The sequence below is a fragment of the Pholcus phalangioides genome, unplaced genomic scaffold, assembly GCF_987345545.1.
Source record: "Pholcus phalangioides strain wild (caught in Gottingen) unplaced genomic scaffold, Ppha-v1.0 ptg000032l_1, whole genome shotgun sequence".
NCBI lineage: Eukaryota > Metazoa > Arthropoda > Arachnida > Araneae > Pholcidae > Pholcus > Pholcus phalangioides.
In genome coordinates, this window is record NW_028301622.1 from 1,910,314 (window position 1) to 1,938,277 (window position 27,964).

At 40.6% G+C, this 27,964-nt stretch overlaps 1 protein-coding gene across 1 annotated transcript in view; it reads right to left on the bottom strand.

Moving 5' to 3' along the window:
- Positions 1 to 27,964, bottom strand: part of LOC149066212 (cadherin-like and PC-esterase domain-containing protein 1) — a 238,295-nt gene that overhangs the window by 33,483 nt on the left and 176,848 nt on the right. Inside the window, exons 8-18 of the mRNA XM_089253078.1 lie at positions 25,264 to 25,444; positions 24,875 to 25,052; positions 22,875 to 23,065; positions 13,978 to 14,221; positions 8,789 to 8,893; positions 8,590 to 8,687; positions 7,493 to 7,615; positions 4,878 to 4,930; positions 2,188 to 2,214; positions 1,560 to 1,749; positions 190 to 370 (exon numbers count right to left, since the gene is read on the bottom strand). Coding sequence (XP_089109204.1) covers positions 190 to 370; positions 1,560 to 1,749; positions 2,188 to 2,214; positions 4,878 to 4,930; positions 7,493 to 7,615; positions 8,590 to 8,687; positions 8,789 to 8,893; positions 13,978 to 14,221; positions 22,875 to 23,065; positions 24,875 to 25,052; positions 25,264 to 25,444 — 1,571 coding nt within the window. The remainder of the gene's footprint in view (positions 1 to 189; positions 371 to 1,559; positions 1,750 to 2,187; positions 2,215 to 4,877; positions 4,931 to 7,492; positions 7,616 to 8,589; positions 8,688 to 8,788; positions 8,894 to 13,977; positions 14,222 to 22,874; positions 23,066 to 24,874; positions 25,053 to 25,263; positions 25,445 to 27,964) is intronic.

The window sequence follows — 27,964 nt, forward strand, 5'->3', positions numbered from 1 at the left end:
TGAGCCGATTGTTCTCTGTGGAGGCAAGATACTTATTCAAAATTGGAAAATTGCATGTTGGACAGCAAAACATACATCAGCAAAAACATTCTCTTCATATAACCAAACTGAATTTCGCATTATGCCAGTGACCTGGCGTAAACACAGTTGCGTACAAACATAAAGAAAAACTGTTCACATGCATCATACCTGTTGGAGACTGCAGACCTGATGAGGAATGGATGGATCGAACGGCGGTTCTCCGACGGTTATAGGTAGTCGATGTACGAGTAATGAGTAGTTGTTGATCACCCACGGTTCCGTGTGCGTTATGTCCACCACGAGGAAGTTTATTCGGTTTTCGCCAACGCCTAAAGTATAGTTTGTGGTCCTGTATATACCAATGCGAGAGAAAAAAAAACCCCATTTCAGGTAGAAATACATATATGGTACATTAACCTCTCGTTAACGGACACTTTTCTGATCCCCGGTCCCGTGGAATAAAGGTTTAATGCATTAAACCTCCCCGATAACGAACAGTAAAATCAAGCCAACTAATTTTTTTTTCCAAACTCTAATTTATTAGTTTTTTGGTCATAAACCGAGAATTTATCATATTCAACTACGATTACTTACGGGAAATCGTGTAGGTAAATGATAAATTAAGTACTTAATTAACTGAACATAAGTGTGGTCCAGGATGATAAACGTGGAGAAAGCAGTCATTACAAGACTGAAAATGTTATGTTTTTTATCTACTGCACATTGAATTTCATTTTTATTGCAAAATATGTGTACGGTATGCATCACGTACGAGTAAAATTACTCACTGGTTTAATGAAGAGAAAGAAAGGGGTTAAAAACTTTTCAATATTTATCAGGCTTTCCACCTTTATTTGGGATTATGCATAATAGCCTAATCCTAAGGCCTAATAGCCTAAACTAATAAAAAGTGATAAATGTAGTGAAATTTAATCAAATTTTCTTTATCGAGAATATTGGTGACTATGCATAACAATCCGTGTATCACTTTTGATCATTTTTGTCGCACCACGGTCATTTTCTACACACGAGGGCTGATTTGACCGGGACCTACAATTTATTGTCGATTCCGAACGGGAGGGCAGGCTTGTTTTTATACTCACCGAGAGGTTGGTGCGCTAACCCCCCGATGGAGGACTCCCTGCGGTTGCAATTTTTTCTGGGGTTATGTCGCCGTTTTTTGTTGTACCCGTGTCAGGAAAGTTTTCTGACTGGGACGAACCGGGTATCGAACTCCGGACACCTCTAAACATCCTTTGGTACTTTAGGCGAGTATCGACCTGCGCTGCCGCGCCCGTGTACCACTTTTGCAGTAACATATTCATTGAACCGATTGCTACCGAAAGCGAACGTCGTATAAATGCAAAAGTCGTTTAAATAAGGCTACGCTGTATATCGTACCTCACCGTTAGCGGACAAAATTTTTGATCCCATGGGTGTCCGTTATCGAGAGGTTGTATTGTAAAATAATTAATCATTTTTCGATCAGGTAGAGATCGGAGAACATGTTGAAAAATGTCTAAAGCGGAATGGTTTACCTGGCAGAACCATATTTGTCGTCGATTCGAACCTCTGTTTGGCAGTTCTGTGCACGGGCGGACAGAGTGACCATCAACTGGTCGTAGCTCACGTTGGCGTAGTATTCGGTGACCAGTGGCGAGAATATCGGAGTCAGCCTGAGAGTGGGTCGGACGAAAATTCCGGACAAGTAAGGCATCGTTGAAGGGTCTGCAATGGATTTTGAACATTTATATTTCACATTCATTTTATCGAACTGAACGGAAATTTCAATTAAAATGAAGAGAATGGGGCACGATAATTTTTGATTTATAATTTTGAAAACTAGAACCAAGTAGATGTTTGACCCAAGGGCGTCGGAAGTGTTTCGAAACTGTGGGTGCTCGTCTTTAGTTTTATATCGGAAATTTTAATTTCTGGAGCAATTCTGGGGGTGCTCGGATCCATGTCACAAATTACCGTGGGTGCTTGAGCACCCACAGCACCCCCGGCTCCGACGCCACTGGTTTGACCGTAATTCAAGATTGAAAACCAATATTGCTGGTTACGATTTAAACAGACCACCATTTATGGTGCAACTTCATAAGTAATGAAATATTTGGAATTATTTTATTTCATTTTATATGCACATATTATACATGTACTCACCATCACTACATCTTGGAAAGAAAGGCTCTGAAATGGAAAAAAAGAAATTTTTATCAAAACCAAAGTACACAAGCAATATTCGAAAGGAATACAAGTTTGTATACATAAAACGGGGCGTATGACATTTCACTGGCGAATCGGTGGTCCTAGAGGTATATCCCCAATTAGAAAAGTATCCAAATAACGTGAAGTGCTCAGATATGTCATTCATGTCGCAAGGGGCTGTATAGTTATTAAAATAAAAAAATAGCATTTTATATAGTCCCCGTGTGTATACCAAAACTCAATGAAGACGATCTGTCCTCTCTCCTCCGATGGCAACAAAAACAATTCCATGTTTTTTTTAAGTGCAATGTCCGTCGAGATATTCGAATTCGAAAAACGGAGGAAATTTGGGGGGGGGGAAAGCAGGATTGAGTACGGAAAAAAACGTTTTACCCGTATGTAATGCTGTTTTTTCTTCTCCAACTTCCCTCCATTCGGAGGAAAATTGGCATCCACGTCACACAGCTCCGTTGGGGGGGGGGGGGAACCCTCATCTCGCATTCCTGTAAGTGTGATGGCGAAATAGATTATGGTGGAGGAGAGAGAGAGAGAGAAATAATCCCACATACAATTCCACAACCACTTTTGCCAAGTAATTTGTGGTACTGACGAAACATATCATGCAGCGAATTTTTACCAAATATGGCCTATTTCTACCAAATACCAATTTCCATTAATTTCTTTCTTTTTTTAAATGCATCAGCTACCCTCATCGATGCATCATTTCGCCCACCCTGTACATAAAAAATAAACTTGGGAAGAAAAACCCATAAGAATATGATTGTAAACATCCCGTTGTTCACAATTGCGAGAGATTTATGCCTTAGTGGGAAAATCGCGAAATGTGGTCCAAATGTGGTTTGCTACTTAAAAGAAACATCCTGTTAAGGGGAATTATTATTTGGACATAAAAGAGAGGTGACCACATCCGAGGGGTGTCGGTTAAGGGGGTTTTACTGTACTTGTATGGGGGGATCGTTCCATGTGAGAGTAAATACGGTAGGTACTCTGCAGATGAAAAAAAAAAAAATTCACTACTTTCAGAAACATACACATATATATATTGTCGCCGAGACGTACGTCCGTTTAACCTCAGAAAATGCCTGCCACAGATGTGGGTGAAACGTGAGGAAGAAACTGCCTTATATATACCATGGCCTAATAGCCCGAAAACCACTTGCAAGTCATTGAACGTCGGTCATGAAAGCCTGAGTCAATACTATCGGGGCTTTGGTCTGACGAGATTATGATCCAGACCCAAGTAGTGTCGCTCGAACAGAAATATATATGAAGTCTATCCGAATGATGCTTCACATGACACAACCTCTTGACTCTCATGGATTATGCCTTCTCTCATTTAGATATTTAGCGACCAGGACGTACGCCATTCCTTTGATAGAATACCTGATTGTTTAAATATGGTTAGTCGGTGTCATGCAACTCAAATAACAGGTAGTCCTGGTAAGGAGTATGATTCCTGTATGTTACGTTTATGTACAAGCGTGTTATAAAAAAAATAAACACATTACAATGTCGCAAGTCATTGAAAAAAGCAGACATTCTCCCCCCCACCCCACAGCCTGGTACATTGCCCCAAGTCTGCGAAATATAGCCTTGGGAGTCAAGGGGTTAACGACGATTCAGCAAAGTTTTAAACTGATAAATTTAAATCTAGAAGATGAGGATTTGGAATGGATGCCCCCGTTACAAGTGAATGACAATGCCATAAAATAAATCAATGAAATGAAAAAAAAATTAAATCTTTGAACAATCTTTAAAATTCAATTTACGAACATTTAGTGAAACTAGTCTAAGGTCACTATTACAGTAAACAAGTTTTTTTTCATATGACTTGAAAACTGCAACCAATAAGCCAGTTATGCAACTAATAAGCTTATATATATATTGGTGGCATTTTTCAAGTTTTATAAAATAACTTTTATAAAAAAATTTTAGTGTGTAATCCCGACTTAAGAAAAGCAGTGTGGATCAATCTTGATGTGTAATAACGCACGCCTCTAAAACAAGAGAATCATTTTTACTGGTCCATTTTTCTCTGTGATTAGCCACAACTAATTCATATATATGACTGGGACATTTCATTATTTATATCATTCTGGGAACATAACTATACAGCCCTCTCCCCTTTAAAAAAATCAGTGATTTAACTTATAACGACGCATTTTGCTTCCCCCAAAATTTCCTGAACTCTTAATTTATCTGCCTGGATCAAGTGTCCACATTTATCCAGGCCTGTTTTGTAGAATGAAATTCTTAGACCTCCATGATCAAAATTAGAAAGAAAAAATAGCCTAATATTACTTCAGTTGCTTTCAAAGTCTTTATCGAAAATTCGCATAAATTTGCCTAACAGAATCAAACTTTAAACACATTTGCTCTAAAATGCCGACCAAACTCGATGGTCCAAAATCGTTCTGAATTGTGCGACAACCATTGAGATCGACCTCAGCAACAGGTTAATTAAATGTTAATTTGCATGAGGAAAAGTGCATGTTTCAAGAATGGGTAGGGCATGTTCATGAATGAGGCTTTAAACTACCTGGTTTTTAAATAAATCGGGTACGAATAGAATTTGCGGGGAGAGATCGCAAGATTCTTCCATAATTGTGACAATGAAATAATACCTTGATTGTCGAACGATCCATCGTTTGGCCATTGCTCATCTCCAGTGTTCTTGCTGAATGAAGAAAATAAAGATTTCACATATATTATGTATTTTACATTAAAAACTGATATATACAGGATAGTTCAAACTCCACTTAAAACCTTGATTTAGAAACACCCGTGAACAAGAAAAATCTCCGCATAACTGAAACTAAGGCACCAATAAGAGAGCGGAGTCGTCTTCCATCTTTGAACCAATAAAAAATCTTCCACTGAAATTGTTGCAGAGAACAGGATAAGGAACAGTGTCTATACTGATAAGTGCCTCCTCACACAAGAAATACCAATAATACCTGATATGGGAAGGCCTTCCTCACACGGGGATACTCAAATCGAACTCGAGTAGCCTCAACTTGAGAGTTGAGTTGCCACAAGGAGCTACTAATAAAAATAATCTCAAAGCTCGGGAAAATGAGTAAAAATGCCAGTTTTTAGTTTACCGTCCCATCTTCCTGTATCTTATACAAATACAACGCCACAACAGGCAAAATGCCCAACGAGGTGGGACAGAAAAAAAATTAAATTCCTAGGGATTCTAGCACGGATATGAAGAGATATTACTATTATGTTATAAATAATTATCCTACACTATAATTGCCGCTATGAAAAATGAAATAGACGAAAATTATTAGGTATATCCATACACACAAAAATATTTTGTATTTAAATTATTCAGAATTTTCAATAATTCTGAAATTATTGCTAATTCAGTTTTTTTTCAAGTATATATAAACTGAAGAGCCAAAAAAACTGGTGCAGGCATGTGTATGCAAATAAAGAGATATGTAACCAATCAGAGTACGGCGCTGCGGTCGGCAACACCTATATAATGCAACAAGTGTCTGGCCTAGTTGTTAGATCGGTTACTGCTGCTACAATGGCAGGTTATCGAGATTTAAGTGAGTTTGAACGTGGTGTTATAGTCGGCGCACGAGAGATGGAACATAGCATCTCCGATGAAATTTGGATTTTCACGTACGACCATTTCACGAGTGTACCGTGAATATCGGGAATCCGGTAAAAAATTAAATCTACGACATCGCTGCGGCCAGAAAAAGATCATGCAGGAACGGGACTGACGAGAATCATTAAACGTGAGACATTTCCGCAAATTGCTGCAGATTTCAATGCTGGGCTATCAACAAGTGTCAGCGTGCGAACCATTCAACGAAACATCATCGATATGGGCTTTCGGAGCCGAAGGCCCACTCGTGTATCCTTGATGACTGCACGACACAAAGCTTTACGCCTCGCCTGGGCCCGACAACACCGACATTGGACTGTTGAGGACTGGAAACACGTTGCCTGGTCTGACGAGTCTCGGTTCCAGTTGCTTCGAGCTGATGGACGTGTACGGGTATGGATACAACCTCATGAATCCATGGACCCTACGTGTCAACAGGGGACTGTTCAAGCTGGTGGAGGCTCTGTGATGGTATGGGGTGTGTGCAGTTGGCGTGATATGGGACCCCTGATATGTCTAGATACGACTCTGACAGGTACGTAAGCATCCTGTCTGATCACCTGCACCCATTCATGTCCATTGTGCATTGCGACGGACTTGGACAATTTCAGCAGGACAATGCGACACCCCCACACGTCCAGAATTGCTACAAAGTGGCTCCAGGAACACTCTTCTGGCTTTAGACACTTCCGCTGGCCACCTAAATCCCCAGACATGAACATTATTGAACATATCTGGGATGCCTTGCAACGTGCTGTTCAGAAGAGATCTCCACCCCCTCTTACTCCTACGGATTTATGGACAGCCCTGCAGGATTCATGGTATCAATTACCTCCAGCACTACTTCAGACATTAGTCGAGTCCATGCCACGTCGTGTTGCGGCACTTCTGCGGGCTCGCGGGGGCCCTACACGATATTAGGCAGGTGAACCAGTTTTTTTGGCTCTTCAGTGTATATAACTTTGCAATTATTTCCTTCTCTCATTAGGTATGAAATTTTTTTTTCCCACATAAAACCATTTCTTCTTAGATGACAACCTTTCCACTCCCTAATTTTTTTTATTGTATTTAGCCCCAGTTACTAGGGTCCCTGATGATGGGAACCCCGAACTCATTAAGGAAGCCCCGCTCTCGTTGGAAGGTAATCTTAAAATACTGTATCATTTTTACTCAGTTTCTTAGGTTTTGGAATTTTCTTAGTTGCACCGTGTATGTATGAATTGTACCATAAAAGTTTGATGAAAGATCTTGCAGAAAACTTGAAAAAAAAAAACAAAAACCAATAAGCCTATTAGTTACATTCTCTCGATGTAACTGATACACTTACATTTTTCAAGTTTTGTAAAAGAAATTTTGAAAAACTTCTCTATTGTAATCCTTCAAGCTACTGGAGATTGATTTGAGTATCCTGTTGAGTGGCGTTTAGACACCGCCTTTCCTGTGTGAATAATATGGTTGGTTTTGTTTGCTACTGTTTATCTCTTCAAGATTTAAAGCGGAGTTTTAACTTGCATTTGAATCATATTATGGCACACTATGAACGCATTTTATACTCTTATGCACTTTTATACGTCAATAAGCATGTACGCAAAATAATTTCAGCCTATTTACCAACATTCCGACAACTTCCCACTGTTATCTGAAAAATCATCGGAATTCTGGTGGACCGGGAATATATTTTCCAGTTTCGTTACGAGTTGGTGCAAATTGGCAGTTTTATAAGACGGAAATAACCTGGAAAAAGGGAAAAAAATTCAGTTTGTAAGTTATATTCATAATATTAAAAATCATCGATATTTCTATGACTATATAAAACAAGTTGTGTGATCAGAGGCGCATTTATGGATTTGCCACCTGCGGGCTACACTAAAGTCATTCTATAAGTCATACACATGCTTGCACATTGTTTTGGTCACTCGCATGCTTGCAAACTGTCTTGGTCACTCACATGCTTGCAAACTGTCTTGGCACTCACATGCTTGCACAATGTTTTGGTTACTCATGCTTGCCCACTCTCTAGGTCACTCTTGATTGCTCTCTAACGGGTTCCTTGCTGGGTTCTTTTGATCATTTAAACCTTTACACGGTCATTCACATGCTTGTACGCATTCTAAGTCACTGTTATTAAGCTTGCACACGTTCTGGGCCACTCACTGTCCCGATACCTTGCTTTTTAGGTCATTCACACAATTAATTGCACACGCTCTAGATTACTCTTTTGGCCACTGACATGCCTTCACACTCCAGGTCACACTTTTGGTCATTCACGTGCTTGCTCATGCTCTAAGTTACTCTTATTCCCTCTCACGTTCGTGCAAAGAATCTAAGTCACTTTTTTCGTCACTTACGGCCGTTTTCACCGACAGCGTTTAAACTACAATCGCAGGTAAAAGAATTAACGATCGAAACGGATTGGTTAAAGTCCTCAATTTAACCAATCTGTTCCGAACTTCAATCCTTTCACCTGCGATTGTAGTTTAAACAGTGTTGGTAAATACGGCCGTCACTGACCTAGACCCTAGCTGTCTAGACAGATGCCGATTTATTGATGATTGTACGAATTTCGCCGCCCTTCTCCCATTCCACTAATTTTCTTGGACAATCATTTCTAAAATTTGTTGCCCCTCTGAACTTGCCGTTTGCTCAGGATGGATTATAACCCGCTAAGCCCCTCCGTAAATACGCCACTGGATGCGATAGGAATTTACCCATTTTCATCTTTCTTCGATGCAGCGAACTCGTTCACTTGCGCTTGTATCTCCTCGATAACAGGACTGTACTTCTCACCGTGGACGGAAGGATACAGCTGCAAAATACAGGAAGACACAAAAACCTATACTGTATAAGGATGAGTGATTTTAATTACTAAATGGTGTCAATCGTATATTACATAAGCTCGGTCCTTACCATCCTGAATCCGTTCGAATTGAGCGATTCTCTTCTCGATCCGAGCAAAGACAACAGGTCATCGTGGCTGAGGCACAGGGAATGGGAAACACGACAGTTCAGACCCTAAAAGAAATTTTATCAGATATTTATTACAACTGAGTGATCCTAATTTAGCGTCCATGATGTTATTCAGAGACACGAATCACGTTTTCAAATTTTTCGAACGATTGGGAGCCTAAAAATGCAGCACAGGGTTGGTGAAAAGTCCACGATACATTTCAAAAATTAATTTTAAAAAAATTGGCACATGGAAGCAGGGCCGTCTCAAGCGCATCATAGTCCCGCGGGCCAAGTGATTTTTCGGAGGCCCTAATGGCAAATTCCTGAAAAATTCATCTACTTCCTATTTTTCTGAGGCGCCCGGGTGGTCCCATGCGTTAAGACGGCACTGTATGGACGTGTATTAAACTGAAATACTTATCTTGGCGTAGAGTTCGAAACACCACTGACAGATGACGCTGTATCACAAAACAAAATATACACAAATACAACAAAAACAGTGCGTGGTTATTGTTTATTACGATTTGCGTTTCATAAAGCTTTTACGTTTGATTATGAGTATTATTTCTGGCGCGGGCTGGATGTAACCAAAGCTTACATTCCTAGATGTACACCAGGTATAATAGAGAAATAATTTATTGTCCCATGATTGGTCGTAAATACGTAACTTATAGAAAGGTATTTGGCGAAGTTTTAATGGCGTGTTTTTTTGTTGCTTAATCTATTTAATTATCCGAAATTCGATATCTGCTATGGCGTAGTAGGTAGAGTAGAACGGTGTTTCTCAACTACCGGACCCCGGCATCAGTCAAACCGGGACGTGAGTAGCTCACCGATTAATTTTTACCCATTTATATCCCCATTAGGCGTGCGTATGACCGGGCCTTCCACTCATATAAAAGAAATCAACCGGACCGTGGGGTTCCAAAGCTTGAGAACTACTGTAGTAGAGGACTCTGGCGACGGAAGTAGCGGGTTCGAATCTCGTTCTCTTAATTCGCTTTACTTTTATCTCCTCCCTTCCACCTTCGTTTTTTGACGATCTTTGATCTTTATTCACCGTAAATTCTTTTTTAAACAGAAAAGTGCTTTGGAAACTTGCAGAAGGTGCGAACGATACTTTTTTGAGAGTTTATCAGGCAATCTTTGTATTTTTTATTTTTTGATATATATATATATATATATTTTATTATGCATCCATCCATCATCATCTCTCACCCTCAAAGACAATGTATAAAAAGTAAATATTTATAAAGTTGATAGCGCTAGAGCAGAGTGGCGTGGTGGTAAGATGCTTGTCTACAACCGTGAAGGTTGCTGTGACGGTTCGAACCCGAGGGAGGACATCGATAAGATATTTCCCCCTAACGAATTTAAGGCTATACCACCAATAGACAGCGCCTTCATTTCCATCTCATTAATGGCAGTAAATTGCGGTATAGCGATATTGCCAGAGTTGAAGTTCCCCAGAGAAATATGGACGAGGTGCATGTGTGGTTTAGTATTAGTAGATTCTTTACTATGTTGCAATTCATTGTGCCACTTCACTAATGATATTTATAGTGATGCTAATTTTTCTGTTTTGGCTACAATTTACTCCATAAATACAAATACAACGCCACAACAGGCAAATTGCCCAACGAGGTGGCTGACTTAAGAACATTATGGATCCCCAAGCCATTTTTTGGAGGCCCTACCTACTACTGCTACACCACACATGCACCCCCCCCCCGCGGAACCCCAACGAATCGGTACATGCGGGAATGTACGTGTAGGGCAACCTGACGTAAAGTTTGTTTCTGTGTAATGCTTGTTATGTGTAGTGCTGCCATCTGCCACCAGTTTTTCTAACTATGAGTGAAGTGTTATGATTGAATGATTTATCGTTGTAGGACTGTAGCTCTCTGTGGAGAGACTTTTTAACGAAGAGATCGGCTCGCATTTGCGCCTTGAAGTTGGGCACCACAGAAAACCAACTTCAGCCGACCACCACTGTGGGGTTCGAACCCGGATCCTCGCATCGCGAGTCCGTCACAATAACCACTCGACCACCACAGCGGCCTATATTTGGTTTTGCAACCAAATATAATCTCTCTGCAGAAGTATTTAGTTGCTTTTTGGAAACCAAGTCTGTTTCTTGTGCAGTTGTAGTCTAGTTTTGTTTTTCCAATAAATCCTTCTCAATATTGCGAATCCTTCTCAAATATTTATGCGAATTTTTTAAAATAAAAAAAAAAACGTATCGATAACACGGATCCGATATGAAAAAGCTTCCTTAAAAATAGTGTTTTTTATAGTTTTTCATGTGCTAATTATACTGCAAAAGTAATTAAACTACTATTACGTCTAGTTTTTGAGATAAAAGTGGAAATCAAATTTCAATAGCAATGCATAAGCAGCATACGAATCGCATTGAAATTGTGCGATATATAAACAAATACAGTAAATCATTTCTAAAGATATTCCAGTGAATATTATGGTGATTTTTGATCTCCGATTCCGAATCTGGCGTAGGTTCTGTCAGATGGGCTTTACTTTTTGAGATTGAAGTAAAAATCAAATTTCAATGATAACACATAAGCAGCATACGGATCTCACTGAAATTGTGCGCTATGAATAAATATGGTAAATCACTGCCCAAATATATTTCATTGATTTTAGGGCTTACCATTATAATGACAGATCTAGGATATGCGGAGCAAATGCATTTATAAGGTGATAAAAATTCCAAAATATTTGGATTTGAGTTATTTCCCTCGAAGTACGAAACCGTTTTATGAAAAAACCCTACGTGATTGAAAATAAAAATGGATTGCATTATTGGAATCGGCATTGAAAACATAAAAATCTAGAAAAGATTTTAGAAAGCATTTTCTTGTAGATCCGTGTTTTTCATTAAATTACGAATGAATAATTAAGGGGGTTGGAGCATTTTCTAAAAAAAAGCACATTTTCGATTTTTTTTCAATTTCCAAATACTGCACTGTATGGAATTCTCTGCTCTTTGATCATTGATCATTTTTGTCGCACCACAGTCATTTTCTACACACGAGGGCTAATTAGACCGGGACCTACAATTTGTTGCCGATTCCGAACGACAGGCTTGTTTTTTTATACTCGTCGAGAGGTTGGTGCGCTAACCTCTCGATGGGGGACTCCCTGCGGTAGCAATTTTTGCTGCGGTCATGTCGCCATTTTTGTTGTACCCCCGTGTTAGGAAAGTTTTCTGACAAGGACGAACCGGGTTTCGAACTCGCGACACCTCTAAACATCTTTCGGTACTTTAGGCGAGTATCTTACCGACCTGGGCTACCGCGCCCCGGAATTCTCTGCGTCTGTGTTTTTGTTCCACCTGCACTAGAAATATTTAAAAGATATATATTTTAACATAAACTGCTAGCAGACAGGTATTATATATGCTAATGTTTTCCCCATTGAGAAAAAAATTATCTTTTCTCAAAACTAAGTGTTTTTCTGCTCTTACAAAAGGAAAAAACACCCCTCATTCAAATGCCTTTGAAACTTTTTTCGTCTCTTAGGCCGGTATTACACTATAAAAAGTTTCCTAAAAGACCTTTTATAAAAATTGAAAAATTCAACCAATAAGCTTATTGGTTGCATTTGCTCAAATGTAACCTGTGAGCTTTATTGGATTTTTTGGGTTTTATAAAAGGAATTTTATCAAACTTTTATAGAGTAATACCGGCCTTAACAATTGTGTTACGTATTTTGACTATATGCACACAATAAAAGAAATTCCCCTAAATTGAATAGAACATTTTGAAATGTTTCTTTGAAGGAGAAAGACTTCTCTTAACCGCGTAAAACGTGTTTCTGTGTTTATGGATATATGTTTTTTTCCCCCCAATTTTCCGTTTCTTTGAGAGATTATTGCACTTAGAAACGTGGCGTTTTCTTTTGTTGCTGCTGGCATCAGGAGCGACTGGGCAACAACTTTCTAATCTGGTTTTGCGGCACTCTGAGAATGTGTAAAAAGTTTTTTTTATTTTAATAACTGCACAACCCATTGCAACATGAATGACATACCTGAGTACTACATTCTATTTTCAAACATTTAGAAAAAGTTTAGATGCATAATTTCATTTAGAAATTGGAAGTATATGCCTCTATAGGGTCAATGGTTCACCAGTAAAATGCCATACGCTCTGTTAGCTATGCACCCTGTATATAGCGGCTCTCATTCGCGATTCATTCGGATTAACTTATTTTCACGTAAATGCTTCATATCTTTCATTTTTTAGAAAAGTGATTTTTTTAATTAAAAAAAATATTAATGTTTGGACCTGGTTAGGACGTTAAGGGCCGCCTATAGTTCATTCGGGGGTCGCGAGTTTGATACCCCTGGTCTAGAGAGATTGGGAAATCGGAAAGGAAGTCAACCTGTTTGGCTTGGGGAATGGGGAATCGAAAGTCCGCTGGTCGTTCTGTTCGACCAGCCTTCCAATACCTTCCAGCCCCCCCCAACATTTGACGATCATTGTCAATGGTGGGGCGGCCAAACATCTCGCGAATGACCAACCTCGGAATATATTGGGCGAGGTTGGACACGAGTGTGACGTCATCCAATCCATCGGCCAGACAATTCTTCCGAGGATGTGATGTCACTCTCCGCTCTCCATACGAAGGGTTTTAACAGCTAGCGGATACGAAGATGAATCTATAGGAAACAGAAAATTCAACTGCCCTTGCGGGAATCGAACCCACGCCCCCTCACTGGACCACTGGACTACAAAGGCAACGAATCTCTCAATCTTTCCTAGTCTTGTAGTTCAGTGGTCTAGGGCACTCAACCGGATAGTCAGAGAAAGTGTGGGTTCGATTTCCCCGCAAGAAATTCATCTTCGCTTCAGAAAGGTGTTAAATACCTTCGTGCAGAGAATTCTTAATTGATCTGTAGCGCCATCTACAACATTATATGTATGTCGGGCTTCTCGTGATACAGTGTCACCTATGAATAGAATTTTGAACTATTTTTATAGTAAAAAAAACGGCTATGCCATTATGAGTATTTCAATGCGAATCCTACATTTTCATGTCTATTTCTTGATTCTATGATTAATTTTGAAAATGTGTTTCTTACTTTTCACTTTGTCCCGTATATTTTAAGGATCGATTTAAACTCTTACTAGGATTCCCATGTTTTCCTGGGTTGCCATCAAGGCACTGGTCACAGTCCTGTATACCGGGGTCGTTGAGAGCACAAGCGCTACGGTGTCCTGCACCACAGACTCTTTGACGGAATTGATGTAGAAGTCCTCGTCCCTGTTGGACTCTTGCAGGCTGGGTTGTCCGTTCACTTCAGCCACGGATGCGTGCAGAGTGGAATTCAATATGATGTCCACTCCCAGTAGCTGGAAGCACTGTTGGCACCTAATAATTTAAAAACAAACAGAGGTGATCATTCCAAGTACGACATAACTTACAGAATCAAAACAATTTCGCATGCGGAAAATTCATCGCTGCGAGAATTCCCCGCTAGGAAAATTCATCGACAAAGTGACACTGATCGACTAGGTGAGTGAGTGAGCATGAGACTGATTGATAAAGTGAGTAGGGAGTTAGTATTTGAGCAGGTAAACATGGGAGTGGATAATATGCAAGCGTGTAAACAGGTGAGAGAAAGAATGAGCATATATGAGAAACTGAGTGAGCAAAGACCCACTTATATGGGGAAGAATCAAGAATGAACGAATAAGCAAATGAGTGAGAAGGTGGATGAGAAATTGAGTGAGTCACTCACATGGTCACTCATACGATTATTCACTCACTAGCTTCTTCACTATCACGCATTTGATCACTCACTCACACATTCGCTGACTTTATCAATCACTCGGTCACTCACTCATTGGTGACGAACTGTTGCCGGTGGATTTTCCTATTGGTAAATTGCGTGGTGGTTATTTTTTTCGTAAATCAGAGAATTTATGATACGGCAGTTACGTATGTCATCAGCAGGAAAACTACTAACAGAATAAGTCTAATTTTGAATCTCTTCAGACCAGGGGACTTTGCGGGCTAAATTTGAGACATAGTAAACCCCGCGATCCACCAGCTCACAGATACGCATTCAAAAGTATAAGAGATTAATATGGACTTAATGTCAAGCACAGCTGGTGTGTCGGCTGACGAGCTCAGAGTTAAACAGGATACCATAAGGCCGGTCGTCCACTGGAAGCGACTTCAAGCGATAAACAAATCGCGCGCAGTTTTTTGTATTCGCACCTCATGGTAAAGAACGGAGAAGATAGTCATCCACACTATATAGAAACGATCTTTTTCGATGACGGTAGCAGACGACCGCCGAAATCCGAATCGAATGGGATCGTACGTGTCTTGACTTATCTGCGCAGGAGCAGTACGGTTGTTTATTTTTTTCGCACTACCCAGTTTTTTCCCTTTGGTCGGTCTCTCGTGTGAACACGGAAGCTGAAAAATTTGATAATTGTCTTTCATGGGTTTTGGTCGTAAGTAGTCATCGATCAAATTGTATTATTGACTTGAAAAATGCAGGTCCACGGGACCCATTTCTCTAAAATTTCAGTTTTTTTCAATATTTCCTTCAGATTATCAACGAACATACTCGTCTGTAAGGAGTGCAGTCGCAAACTGAGTACCGTGTTAAGGTCTCTTTCAGTTGACTACGTCAGACGCCCTTTGTCAACGTCGGCCGTTGCCTCTCGCGTTGCTTGACGCGTGTTGTGGCTTCATGCCCAGGCTCTCATTTCATCAAATAGGAGTTTCCATATATATTTGGAAATTATCTTATAAAACCACCCGATGTACAGGGTGTCCTACAAAGTTGTGAATAATTTAAAAGTTCATGAAAAATTGAAGGAATTTGTACATTTGAATGCGTTTTGAAAAAAAAAAAGTTATTCTCGTGAAGGGGAAATATTTTTTTTACAGATAAAAAGGTGCAAGTTTTATCGATAGGGGCATGAAAGAAAATCTCTGAAAATATGGAGATCAGTCCCCTATGAAATGCAGGTGTACAATTTACAACTCATTTCTGAATTCTCCTGTGACTGGCGATTACATATACGGTGTGTGGCATTGTGATGTTGACATTGTTGGATGAAGCACTATTGGTGAAGTTGTTTTAACCTCGGCCACAAATCACCGGCTGTAGATTTACGATTATTTCGGACACAGAGATCGAAGAAATTTTAGGTCAAATCATTCCTGTCGGACTGGTGTGCAGCACCGTCTATCGATAAAAATTTTAACTTTTTTTTCCGTACCAAAAAAAAAAAATCCTCGTTTGGGAAAATACCTTTTTCGCACACCGCATTCAAATATAAAAAATTTAAACTATTAACTATTTATGGGACACCCTATACTAGTCATGTTTGATAGCCCGAGTGGCATGGTGGTAAGATGCTCGTCTACCATCGTGAAGGTTGTTGTCAGGGTCCCGGGTTCGAACCCCAAGGGAGGATATAAATAAGATATTTTCCCTAACGAGAGAAGAACTCGAGGAGAGCGCCTTCACTTCCAACCCATCTCACTAATGGCAGTAAATTGCAATATAGCGATATGGCCAGAGTTGGTGTTTGGTGAAGTAATAGTCATGTTTGATGCCGTTCTTTCATCATTTTGACAAATGTACGGTTACAAATACGAATCTATCTATTGCACCGTTTGGTTCGTGAGCGACCCCTGACTATCCTCTCTCTAAAAGTGTAAAATTTAATATCTCGGTGAATAATATTTGTCGTACAGCAATGAGAAAGAATTTGTTTTTTCATATTTCTGAAAGGACAAACTTTCTTTCTTTGTATGGCATGGGTAGTGATGTAAATCGATCAATCGTCAATTTGAGAAAAAAAAAGTTTTACCGGAATTGGTGTCAGAGGTGCCTATGTTAAAATTTTTTGTTATTTTACAATCTAGAGAAGAAGATAAATGCAGAAAAGAAGAATCGAATGCCTTTGCAGGAAGTCGAACCAACGTCTTCCGACTTACCAGAACAGCGAGCTAGACCACTACGCTCGATTATACCCAAACGCGCCCCCACATTAGTATTCCTGAGGAACTTCTTTCTAACGTATAGGGGACACGCTGGACAAACAAAACAGAAAATAAATACGCGAGGACAATATCCGTCATCACGGGTCCCCAAAATCAGAATTTGTATACATTTAAACATGCAACATGGTTCGAAATATTGCATTCAGGATAAGATCAAAAAACAATATATATATAATAAAATGGAGCAAAAACACTGTACGAGCAATTAAATTGCAAATTGTGCACAACATATACTCTGGAGAATTCTTTGTGCATAGCTGGTGCAAAACAATACTGTACAGAACATTAAAAAGCTGACTTAATATAGACACATTGGTAGAGAAAAGGTCCATGGGTTCGAATCCGGCCGTAGAACGTTAAAAGCAAGTTCTTTACCTACCGAACCTGGGGGCGACCACCGATGGATGGAACCTTCATTTCCCACCCAACTCCTCTGGTTGGAAATTGCCGAATGGCGATATATGACCGGAGTTGGTGAGCGGTAAAGTAGTAGTAGGGCCGGTTAAATGAAGTCAGCATCCGAGTTTCTCCCCAGCCTCTCTCTGGACTTCTGTAAAGGCAACAAATCCTCCCTCCTTGGAGCTCGTGTGCACTAAATGGGACTGTGCACGGACAGCCAAACCTAACTCAGGCTAAAGCTGACATTGCCATCAGGTGGCGTCTTATCCCAAGATGTGTGTGCGTGATGTCACTCTAAGCTATTCATGCGAGCATTTCAACAGCTGGCTGATGCGAAGATGATGAATTCCGGAAAGACAATTCCTCGCAGAGAGAGCCAGTTGAATTTTCTCTCCTGAATAAATCTTTGCCAGCCGTTGAAATCCTCATAGGCGTCACTTTTCCGAGCCAAAAAAAAACCAAGAAACAGATTAGGGGCCGTTCAAGTATTACGTCATCATCGATTGGGGGGGGGGGTTTCCGATTTGCTGACTATTGATGACGAGGGGGGTGGGGTTGGATAATGATTACGTCATCAACCCTTTATGAAAATATGAAATATTTTTAACAGTATCTTACTCAGTGCGCCAAAAACGAGAAAAACCTTTCGATAGTTTGTGGGCACTTGAAGTGACATCACCCCTACTGATAAGTGCCCTACAGAGCCACTTTAGTGATCTCTAAATTTTTCGCGGATTCAAGTGATCTGGAAATGTGTCCGGGCCACTTAAGTGATCTGGAACTGTGCCACGAATCACTCAAGTGATCCATAATTATATGCCGAGGATAACTTAAATAATCTGAGAATGTGCCGCTGGTAACATGAGTGATGTAGAACCGCACCGGGGGCCACTTAAGTGCTGTAAAACTATGTCACTCAAGGGATCTCTAAATGTGTCACGGATCGCTTAAGTGTTCTGGAACTGTGTCCTGGGTCATTTAAGTGATCATTAAGTCATTTAAGTGTTGATGTGATCATTGGTCACATCTGAAAATGTGTCACGGGCTGCTTAAATGTTCTAGAATCGTACCACTTAAACGATCTGTAGATTTGCCACTTAGTTCATTTTTTTTTTACAAAATTAGGTTTGAGGGCAGGCAGCATCAGATAACCCACCGGGGCCATATTTGGTCAGCGGGCCAAGGGCCAAAATATGAGCTAGGATTCAGAGGGGCAGAGCTGATGACGAAATTTTGCTTACAAGCGGGTGGGGGGAGGGGGTCAAAAAATGGCTAAAAATTTGCTTACGTAATACTTGAACGGCCCCTTATATGACAAATTGTTACAAAAATCTGAAAATTACGACAGCGGAGAAAACACTATGAACATCAACGTTCGTCAATAGATACGATACGAAGCAAGAAGGTAGATATTAACATCGATATCAAATAACCGATATTACATCGATACAGATTTACATCAATTACAGATACTACGCAGATATAACATGCCTCCTTGAGATATAACACAGATGGCAGAGGAAATCATTATGGACATCAGTATTGTTGTAAATGTGACTTAGGCCGGGATTAGACTATAAAAGCTTGATAAAAGGTCTTCTATAAAACTTCAAGAAAAAAAACAACCAAGTCTATTGGTTGGATTCGCTTCAATGTACTTGAATTTCAAGTATCATAAAGGAACTTTTATCAAACTTTTATAGTGTAATACCGGCCTTGCACCACTTTGAATTTAACCAGCACCTCCAAGAGATAGAAGGCCTCCACACGCTGCTCATGACTTCAGCAAGTAGTCCATTTTCCCCTCAGAATATTCGGGGGAAATATTCCCTGCTCGTGTCAGTATGATCGTTGCGCGGAAGAGAAATGACCGGGCTCAGAATTGGCGATATCTATGCCCCACATCCAATTACCACACGGTATTTGTGAGCCAACCAAGAAGATTCTACGCCGAAATAAGAAACGAAAAAGGATGCTGTGGTTTAAAATGTGGCAAACTTGATAGGTAGTCTTAATGACGTTACAGATGAACTTGGCAACCCGTGCTGAGGCCTTCTATCTCTAGGAGGTGCTGAGTTAACTCCCTCATGACTATAGTAGAATCTCTCGATAACGGACACACGTGGAACTAATAATTTTGTCTGCTAACGAAAAGTGTCCGCTAATGGAGAGGTAAGGTAGAACCTCGTTTATAAGACTTTCACATACATGCGACGTTTGACTACGGCAGCAATAGATTTCTGTAAATTTTAATGTTAAAATATACACAGTATGTTTCTGCAAAACCGGTGAACACCGGTGCGGTGGTTATGCATAATCACCAATTGCCTCAACAAAGAAAGTTTGATTACATTTCACTAAATTTATAATTTTTGCTTGTGATTATGCATAATTCCTAAATAAAAATGCAAAATTTGATAACTATGGAAAAATTTATAAAAAAAATCTTCATTAAAGCAATTAATTATTTTCACCCGTACATGATACGTGCGTCACACGTGTGTATTTTGCAATAAAATTCCAATTAAGTTATAATAAGTGCAAATAAGATAAAAACAAAAATCACATTATCGATCTTATAATGTCGGCTTTCTCCACACGTATCAACACATGCAAACAAAAGCAACATTGCATTTCGAAATCACCATTTTGGACCATAGTTATGTTCAGTTAATCGAGTAAATAACTGACGGATTATAATATTTACAAGCACGATCTTGGGGGCTATGCATAAATATGATTGAATACGATAAATTCTCCATTTACGAACGAAGTTAATAAACTGAGTTTTGAAAGAGTTTGCGGAAAAATTAGTTTGCATGATTTTACTGACCGCTATCGAGATTGCCCGCTAACGGGGAGTAAAACACATTAAAGCCCTATTCCACGGTACCGAGGATCAGAAACGAGTCCCTACCCCGTTAACGGGAGGTGTCCGTAAAAGGAGGTTCCACTGTACGAGGGAAAATATTAAAACGGGTCATTCAAGTATTACGTCAGCATCGAGGGTCGGGGAGGGGGTTTCGGATTTGCTGACTTTTGATGACAAGCGGAGAGGGGGGGGGGTTTGAAGGTTGCTTACGTAATCAACCACCCTTTTTGAAGATATGAAATATTCTAAGCCGCTGACGAAATTTTGCTGACAGGGGGAGGGGAGTCAGTGTTTTCCTGACTTTTGCTGACAGGGGGGGGGGGTCAAAAATCTGCTCACGTAATACTTGAATGGCCCCAAAGTAAAATCTCGTAACTTTTTCAAAAATCGCCTTATTTACACATAAATTCAATAAAAAAACGAATATTCACCTTATTCACAAAATTTTCGAGATTCGACTTGTTTGTCTGCAACCAATGGAATGGTTGAGAAGGAAAAGGTCGATGCGAAGAATTACTGCACGCACTAGATAATGCTAACCAGTATCTATCGAAAGGGTAGTAGCCATGCATAACTATTTTGTCCGTAACAAATAATGGATTCCACTTCGCCTTCAATGTTCATTGGAGGTTATTTTGCACTGAGGCATGTTGATACTGTTATAGAATTGGAATTGACAGTAAACGATGTGAGAGATCCTCAGCAGGTACAAAGGTACCAGAGTAACTTCGAACGATCTCGAGAAAACGCTGAAGAATGAAGCTCGCGGGGTATTTTGTAGCATTGAGAAAGGAAAAAAAGCGATCTTCTGAAAGGTTAGTTCACTGGAGCTTGTGATTGATTCCAACACAAAAAGTACGTGGCTCAATTCCAAGTCACTGCAGTATAAAAGGGGAGGGGGGAAACCCTCATTCCTAAATGTGAAGCCAAATAGAAAACAATTACGGAGGAGCATCCAGGAATTTCTCATGTGTTCAAATTTGTTGCCATGTAATGCAGTGGTTCTCAAACTTTTGTCACCCGCGGCTCCATTACCCATTTCATGGTATATCTGCGGCTCCCCAGAATATATAGTTTAGTAAATATTTTCACTTATGTAAAAGAAAAGCTTCGAATGATAGATATGCATACAAATAAATATCTTCCGTTCACCGCGATGCCCCTGGCAAACGTTGGTGACTCCTGAAGAAGCCATGACGAGCATTTTCAGAAACATTGATGTAAGAATACTTCCTTTAGGACATTCGCCCACAAGAAGCGACATCAAGCGATAAACCATTCTCGTGCAGTTGTCCGTATTCGTAAGACTGATCTCATTGCACAGAAAGTAAGAGATCGTCATCCATTGCGAACGATCTTTAGCCACCGCCATCAGCAGGCGAGTGAGGAATCGCGATGAATCCGCTTTAAATTGGGATTTTCGCGTCTTGTTGTATCTGCGCATGCGCAATGCGGTTCATTTTTTTTCGCACCACTCGCTACGTTTTCTCCCCTTCTCTCCTTTACCGCGTGAACCTGGAAGCTGAAATTTGATAATTGCCGCTCATGGGTTGCGATGTTAATTTGTAATCGATTAAATATAATTATTCATTCATTTGCAACAAGAACGCCGCCTTCGAGTTTGTGGCCGATGTCTCATTATGTATGGACTTAAATACATAAATATTTTTCTAAAAAAATGTATTTTTTAATATTTTTTAAAAATTATTTAACGAACACATTCGTCTGCATGGAGTGCAGTCATGAACTGAGTAGCGTGTAAAGGCAGCACTTCCTAGAGATAGAAGGCCTCTGCACTGTTTGCCATAAACGTCATTCAGACTACCTAGCAAGTTTGCCACATTTTAAAACACGGCATCCTATTTCGTTTCTTATTTTGGCGTAGAATCTTCCTGATTGGATGTGGGGCATAGAAATCGTCAATCCTGAAGCCCGATCATTTCTTTTCCTCACAACGATGATACTGGCACGAGCAGGGAATTTTTTCCCCCTGAATATTCTGAGGGAAAATGGACTGCTTACTGACGTCACAAGCAGAATGCGGTAGGACATTATACCTCTAGGAGGTGCTGGTAAAGGCCGAAACAGACTACACTGACGTGACGTGATAATCACGTTACGTCAGAGACGTTATGAATTCTTATTCGTGGATATTGGGACGTAAAACTCGCGAGACATGAAATTCACACGTCACAGAATTTCGACGAATCAGAATTCACAACGTATCTGACATGAACATGTCAGTGTTGTGTGTTTCGGCCTTAAAGGTTGCTTTCAGTGGACGTTGTTAGACGACCTTTGTCGTCGGACTCGGTGTCAGGTGCTGAAGCTCGCGTAGCTTGCCGTTTCCTTCCATGGACGATCACCTTACACGTCACTGGTACAACGCATTTAACGCGCTCCCAATCCTTGATAAGTACTTTACTTTCACTACTGTCTATTGTCACAGAACTCTACCGCCAAAACAAGAGAGATGATAGTACAGATCGAGACAAACAATTTTTCCAATGTAGCGCAGGACCGCAAATGGGTCGGTTAGAAAATGAGATGAATGAATTGCTCCACTGCAAAAGTTACTAAAATATGACAACCTTGCTCACATAATGAGAAGCTACAGATTTCCCCCCCCCCCCCTTCAAGTCGCAGGCAATTAAGGTGCAAAAAAAAATCGTTATTTACTCGCTTCACAATTCTGATCCAGTTCACATTATAGATACGAACCTAAATTTCTGGTTGGTCCCCAATCCAGTTTCATCAGTGGACGGGGACGTCATGACAGACAGCTCGGCGAGAAGAAGCAGATGGACCAGGGTCTGGTGTATGTTGGCGATCGCCTCGCTGATGGCTTCCGATCCGTAATTCTTCGAGACGTACCTCCACAGCTGAGATAAAGGCCATGTCCTACCAGGTATCTGGTGAACAAAAGAAATTCAAAAAAAAAAATGTTATTAGGTGATATAGAATGGATTTATAACCGCCATCTATACTTTCATCTTTGTCAAATTACTGTACAGGTTCATTTATATCGGAAAGTTTTTGCCGGTGATTGCCACATAATAACCCGCTAAGTACGTCATAATCTCCAGATTCATCACATTTATCGTAACAGATACATTAAACCAGCAGCACCTAGAGATAGAAGTCCTCCGCACGGGTTGCCAAGTTCATCTGTGACGTCATGGGAGTAGTCCAATAAGACTTCCCCTAACAAGTTTCCCACAACTACAGATTTCTATTTCGTTTCTTATTTTGGCGTAAAATCTTCCGGGTTGACTCACAAATATCGCGCGGTGATTGGATGTGGGGCATAGAAATCGCCAACTCTGTGCCCGATTGTTTCTTTCCCGCACAACTATGCAGCGGAATTTTTTTCTCTGAATATTCTGAGTGAGGATGTACTACTTGCGTGACTTCACAAACAACGTGCGGAGGCATTCTATGTCTAGGAGGTGCTGATTGAACGCTCCTACAACTTAATATTTCAGTTTTACCACTGTCCATTAGTATATGGGGGGTGTCCCAGAATTTTACGTAGTAATAATAGGCAGTACACTCAAGACAAACAATTTTTTCAACGGGAAAGCAGGGTCGCGACCCACTTATTCTGGGAGATGAGTGCATTGCATCGAAAATAAGCAATGTTTTCTTTCATACAATGCATGTATTGAGCCGCTAGACCAGGGGTCTTCAACTTTTTTCTAGTCGCGAGCACTGCCTGTATACATCATCAAAAGAAGAGTACCCTTTTCGGAAAGTTCGACATAGTCTGCATGAAATCAGGACGATTTAAATCCTATAACGCCATTTGTACATGTTTAATTGGAACGTAACGTTGATCAAGTGTACGCGAGCACGAAATCGAACATAAGTATCGAGCACTCTGAGTGCTTCAGGGAGCACCGTGGTGCTCGCGAGTAACGAGTTGCAGATGTCTGCGCTAGACGGTGCAGTCTATGAATGCATAAATTCATAAATATGCTTTTATTGCCTCTTAATCGCCATTTCTATCGCGGATTGTTGTAGGGATGACCGATTTCATGAATCGGGAAAAGGTGGATACGAATTTCACGTATCGTTCTGCGGATGGGAATGCTCTGCAGCGCAAGTCGGGGGGGGGGGAGGGCGGACGCTGTTCTGTGAACTCAAAGGGAGGAGGAAAGCTCTGGGGGGGGATGCTCTGGTAGTTCAAAGGGAAAGAATGCTGTGGAAGATAAAAGAGAACGAATGCTCTTTAAGTTCAAAGAAGAATGCTATGGGAAAAAACGTTGAACGATTCCACCGGTCTGTGCGAAACGGCTAGTATCCTGTGATACTAGTCGTGCCAATAGAGTGGATTTTCAATCTTGCACGCATCTAGTCGGAAAACACAGTCGTTTGTTAAAAACACAAATCCCATTCCCGCCCACAGCACCATACATGAAATGCACGTGCACCTTTTCCTAATTCGTGAAACCAGCCATCCCTTCTGTAATCTACGATAGACACAACGATACATGGAAAAACCAGCACTTCATGCAGTCAATGATGACGCCGTCTAGTGGTTCACCTCTTGCGTTGCAACCATAAATTGTAGGGCTGAGATTGTTCACACACACACACACACACACACACACACACACACACACATTTAGGTGTGCTCAAGCACTCTTTAAAGTTTTGCCCACGACTTCCAAATCAGCCTGCAGTTATGAGGCTATTGAATGACCAAATGAATGGCTTACTTTCTTGAAATTCTTGCTGTGGTTGTATCTGTGATAGACGATTCCTTGCGAATGGACGTAAGCTCTGAGCGGGAACAGCGACGTCACCAACACGTAGAGGCGAACGCTGATTGGCTGACCAAACACAGTCAGAGGACTCGTCAGCAGTTGCTGAGCCACTGCTCTCTGGCGATTGTACCTGCAAAAAATTTCATAATAGAAATGCATTTTTAAGCATTATACCCACAAATGAAGCATATACATATCAAGAGTATGCTCCGCAATTAAGTTCGCAGTGCCCTTGTGACACGACGGATTCCCCGAGGACGGGAATGAAGTACCAGAACAGATAATCCAGGAAAAATATTTTATTCATGCGTCATGAATTATGGAACAATGTATATACTTACTCGTCTAATTCGTTTTGTCCCAAGGGAGAGAATATATCGACCATTTTTGGTCCGGGTGCCGAGGACATTGGCTTCAGAAGCCACTGGCTCGTATAACCCAACGCCTCGGCGACGTTGATGAATTCTTGGTATTGGCTGGGGAGTACAAAACATGTCGGAGACGGCTGCTGATTTCGTAGGGCTTTAGGAATAAAAGAAAATAACAATTAGGGAGAAAAATGTTATATATCTTGAGCATAGTTAGTATAAATCGAAACACTTGAAAATAGATTTAATACTATTGAATTGTGGTTGATGTTTTTTGGAGTGCAATAGATTAAAAATGCACAACCTCACAACCGATTGTTGTTTTAGTTCTTTGTGCGTGAGCTTGACATATTTTGCAAGTAGGTACAGTTTAGTAACAAAATTTTTCGCTTGTTTTGCTGTGTTTCCTCTAGACTGGATAAACTCTGGGCAAACTTGGTATATTCTAGATTGGATAAACTCAGTTCCAGATTCTATCACATACAAGACAAAAATTATTCTTTGATTATTTATATAAGGACTATTACGATTACGGACTGATCATCTGTGGATGATGCTATGATCACAATTTTCACTCCAAATTCTTTATTGTATATATGTATATCGTTGTTTGTTATTTTCACATAAATTAATAAATTTCCGGATGCACCTATCCCCCGGGAAAGCTTCGATATCTCTCTGAGATGGGAAGCGGGGAGTGTCCGGCCCTTCAATGTTCAATGTGTTTCTTCTCAACATTCCAAGTTTCGTGAACTATATTTAGTAATTGTATGATCTATGAAATCACCTAATAAATCATACCAAGAGCTCAATCCCGACAAGCACTGAGATTAATTATAAGTTAGTAATACAGTTGATGCTCGTTATAACGATCCCCTTCGTTCCACGGAAAACGGCTGTTGTATTGAGACGTCGTTATATCGAACGTTTTGAAAAAACCCTCTACCATCAAAACATTTTTTTATACCAAAACCTGCTCTTATTCATATTCCCCTAACCTCGAAGTACAGGCGAGTACTTCATAAATGTTTGTTATGCACTTCTGTGAACTGCTCTGTTTTTTCTGTAGTAAATTTTAAAACTGAAGTCCAAGGGAGAATATAAAGTTTAATTTGAAACATGTGCAATGTTTCTAATGTCCAAATTAATTGCCGGAAATATAAAATCATCTACACTGCATAGCAGTGTTTTTCAACGGAACCACGTGGGATCATTTTCATTTACTATTATTGCATGAATGACACATTTAGTAGTATAGTATAGCATGGAACCGAGCACGCCCAGGCTCTGTCGCTTTTGCGATATAAGCTCATTGATCGTGAGCGTGCCGGAAAAAAACTCAAACCGGCCGGGACCAACATCCACACCCCCAATCCCAGGGCACATCACCGCTCGACAAGCCAGGACAGCACCGCGGGCGCAATTCCCCCCTCAGCCCCGCCGACGCGGCCCACAACGCCCCACGAAGGGAGACTCCCGACCATCCTGACGAACCTCCACCGCGGACACGAGAGAACCCTCCACAGGACGGGAACACCACCCCCACCAAGAGAAACACGGACGCCTCGCAACAAGGGCCCCAACCGACGCGCCACTCCCGACCACGCACGAAGCCACCCGGGGAGCGGGCCGTTCGGGGGTGCGGGGGGTTTAGTGTTGTAAAAAAATTGTATTGGGAATAAATTACAATTTTATGACAAGCAAATTATAAAAACGCATTTTAGGTTTCATGGGTAGTCAACGGGGAAATAGGCCTTCGCTACAGGGATTTCGTGGTGCCTCGGCCTTCACCAATATGGGTCCACTAACATAAAAAATGTTGGGAAACACTGTTGTACAGCACACATCAAATACATACACTTTCAAAATGAACAAATCATAAACGTATAGAACGTAGGCTTCAATTATTTCTTCTTAAAAAAAATTGAACTTATATCACTGTTCATTGATAAATGATCACATAAATGTGAAAGGTAATTCATTAACGTATAATTGTTTCGAAACTATGCCGGATATAGTCGTCTACTTCAGTGGTTCTCAACCGGGGGCCATATGGCCCCCTTGTGGTGCTGGGATACTTCAAGGGGGCCACGGAAGAAAATGGAGAAAGGGGCCATGACAGGTGGTTTGGAGAGCTGAGAAGAAAAGTTAAGGTGTGGAGAAATAAAGATTTTATATTAGTGAGTAACGCTTACAGTGAGAGAGAGAATCCATCAAAACCACCCATAAAACTAGAGCCTTCTTTAGGGCATGGACCCACCCAGGCCTCACCGCCTACATTTTGCAACAAGTTCCCTAGGATGGGGTTTTTCTCAAGTCCCCGGCTAAATTTTTCAGACTCCCCCTTCTCTATATGAAATTTATTGTATGAAAAAAAAATGATGAAAACCATATTAGCCCCCGGGCTGTAGCTCTGTCAGTCCCACTCTTGTGAGGTTTCATGCCCATAAGTGACCCCACTTTATGATATTTTGTATAGTACAATATATTTTGAAAATAAGTAGGAAATATGTAGGCTGTTTATTTCCAGCTAAAGTATGGGACTACCATAGCATCACTTTGCCTAAGGAAGGGGGGGGGGGCATGATATTGAGACGGTCCTGATAGAACTCGGACTAGCGGGGAGATCAATAGATTCTAGGCTAGTGGTCTGGAGGCCAATTTTCTTTGCAAA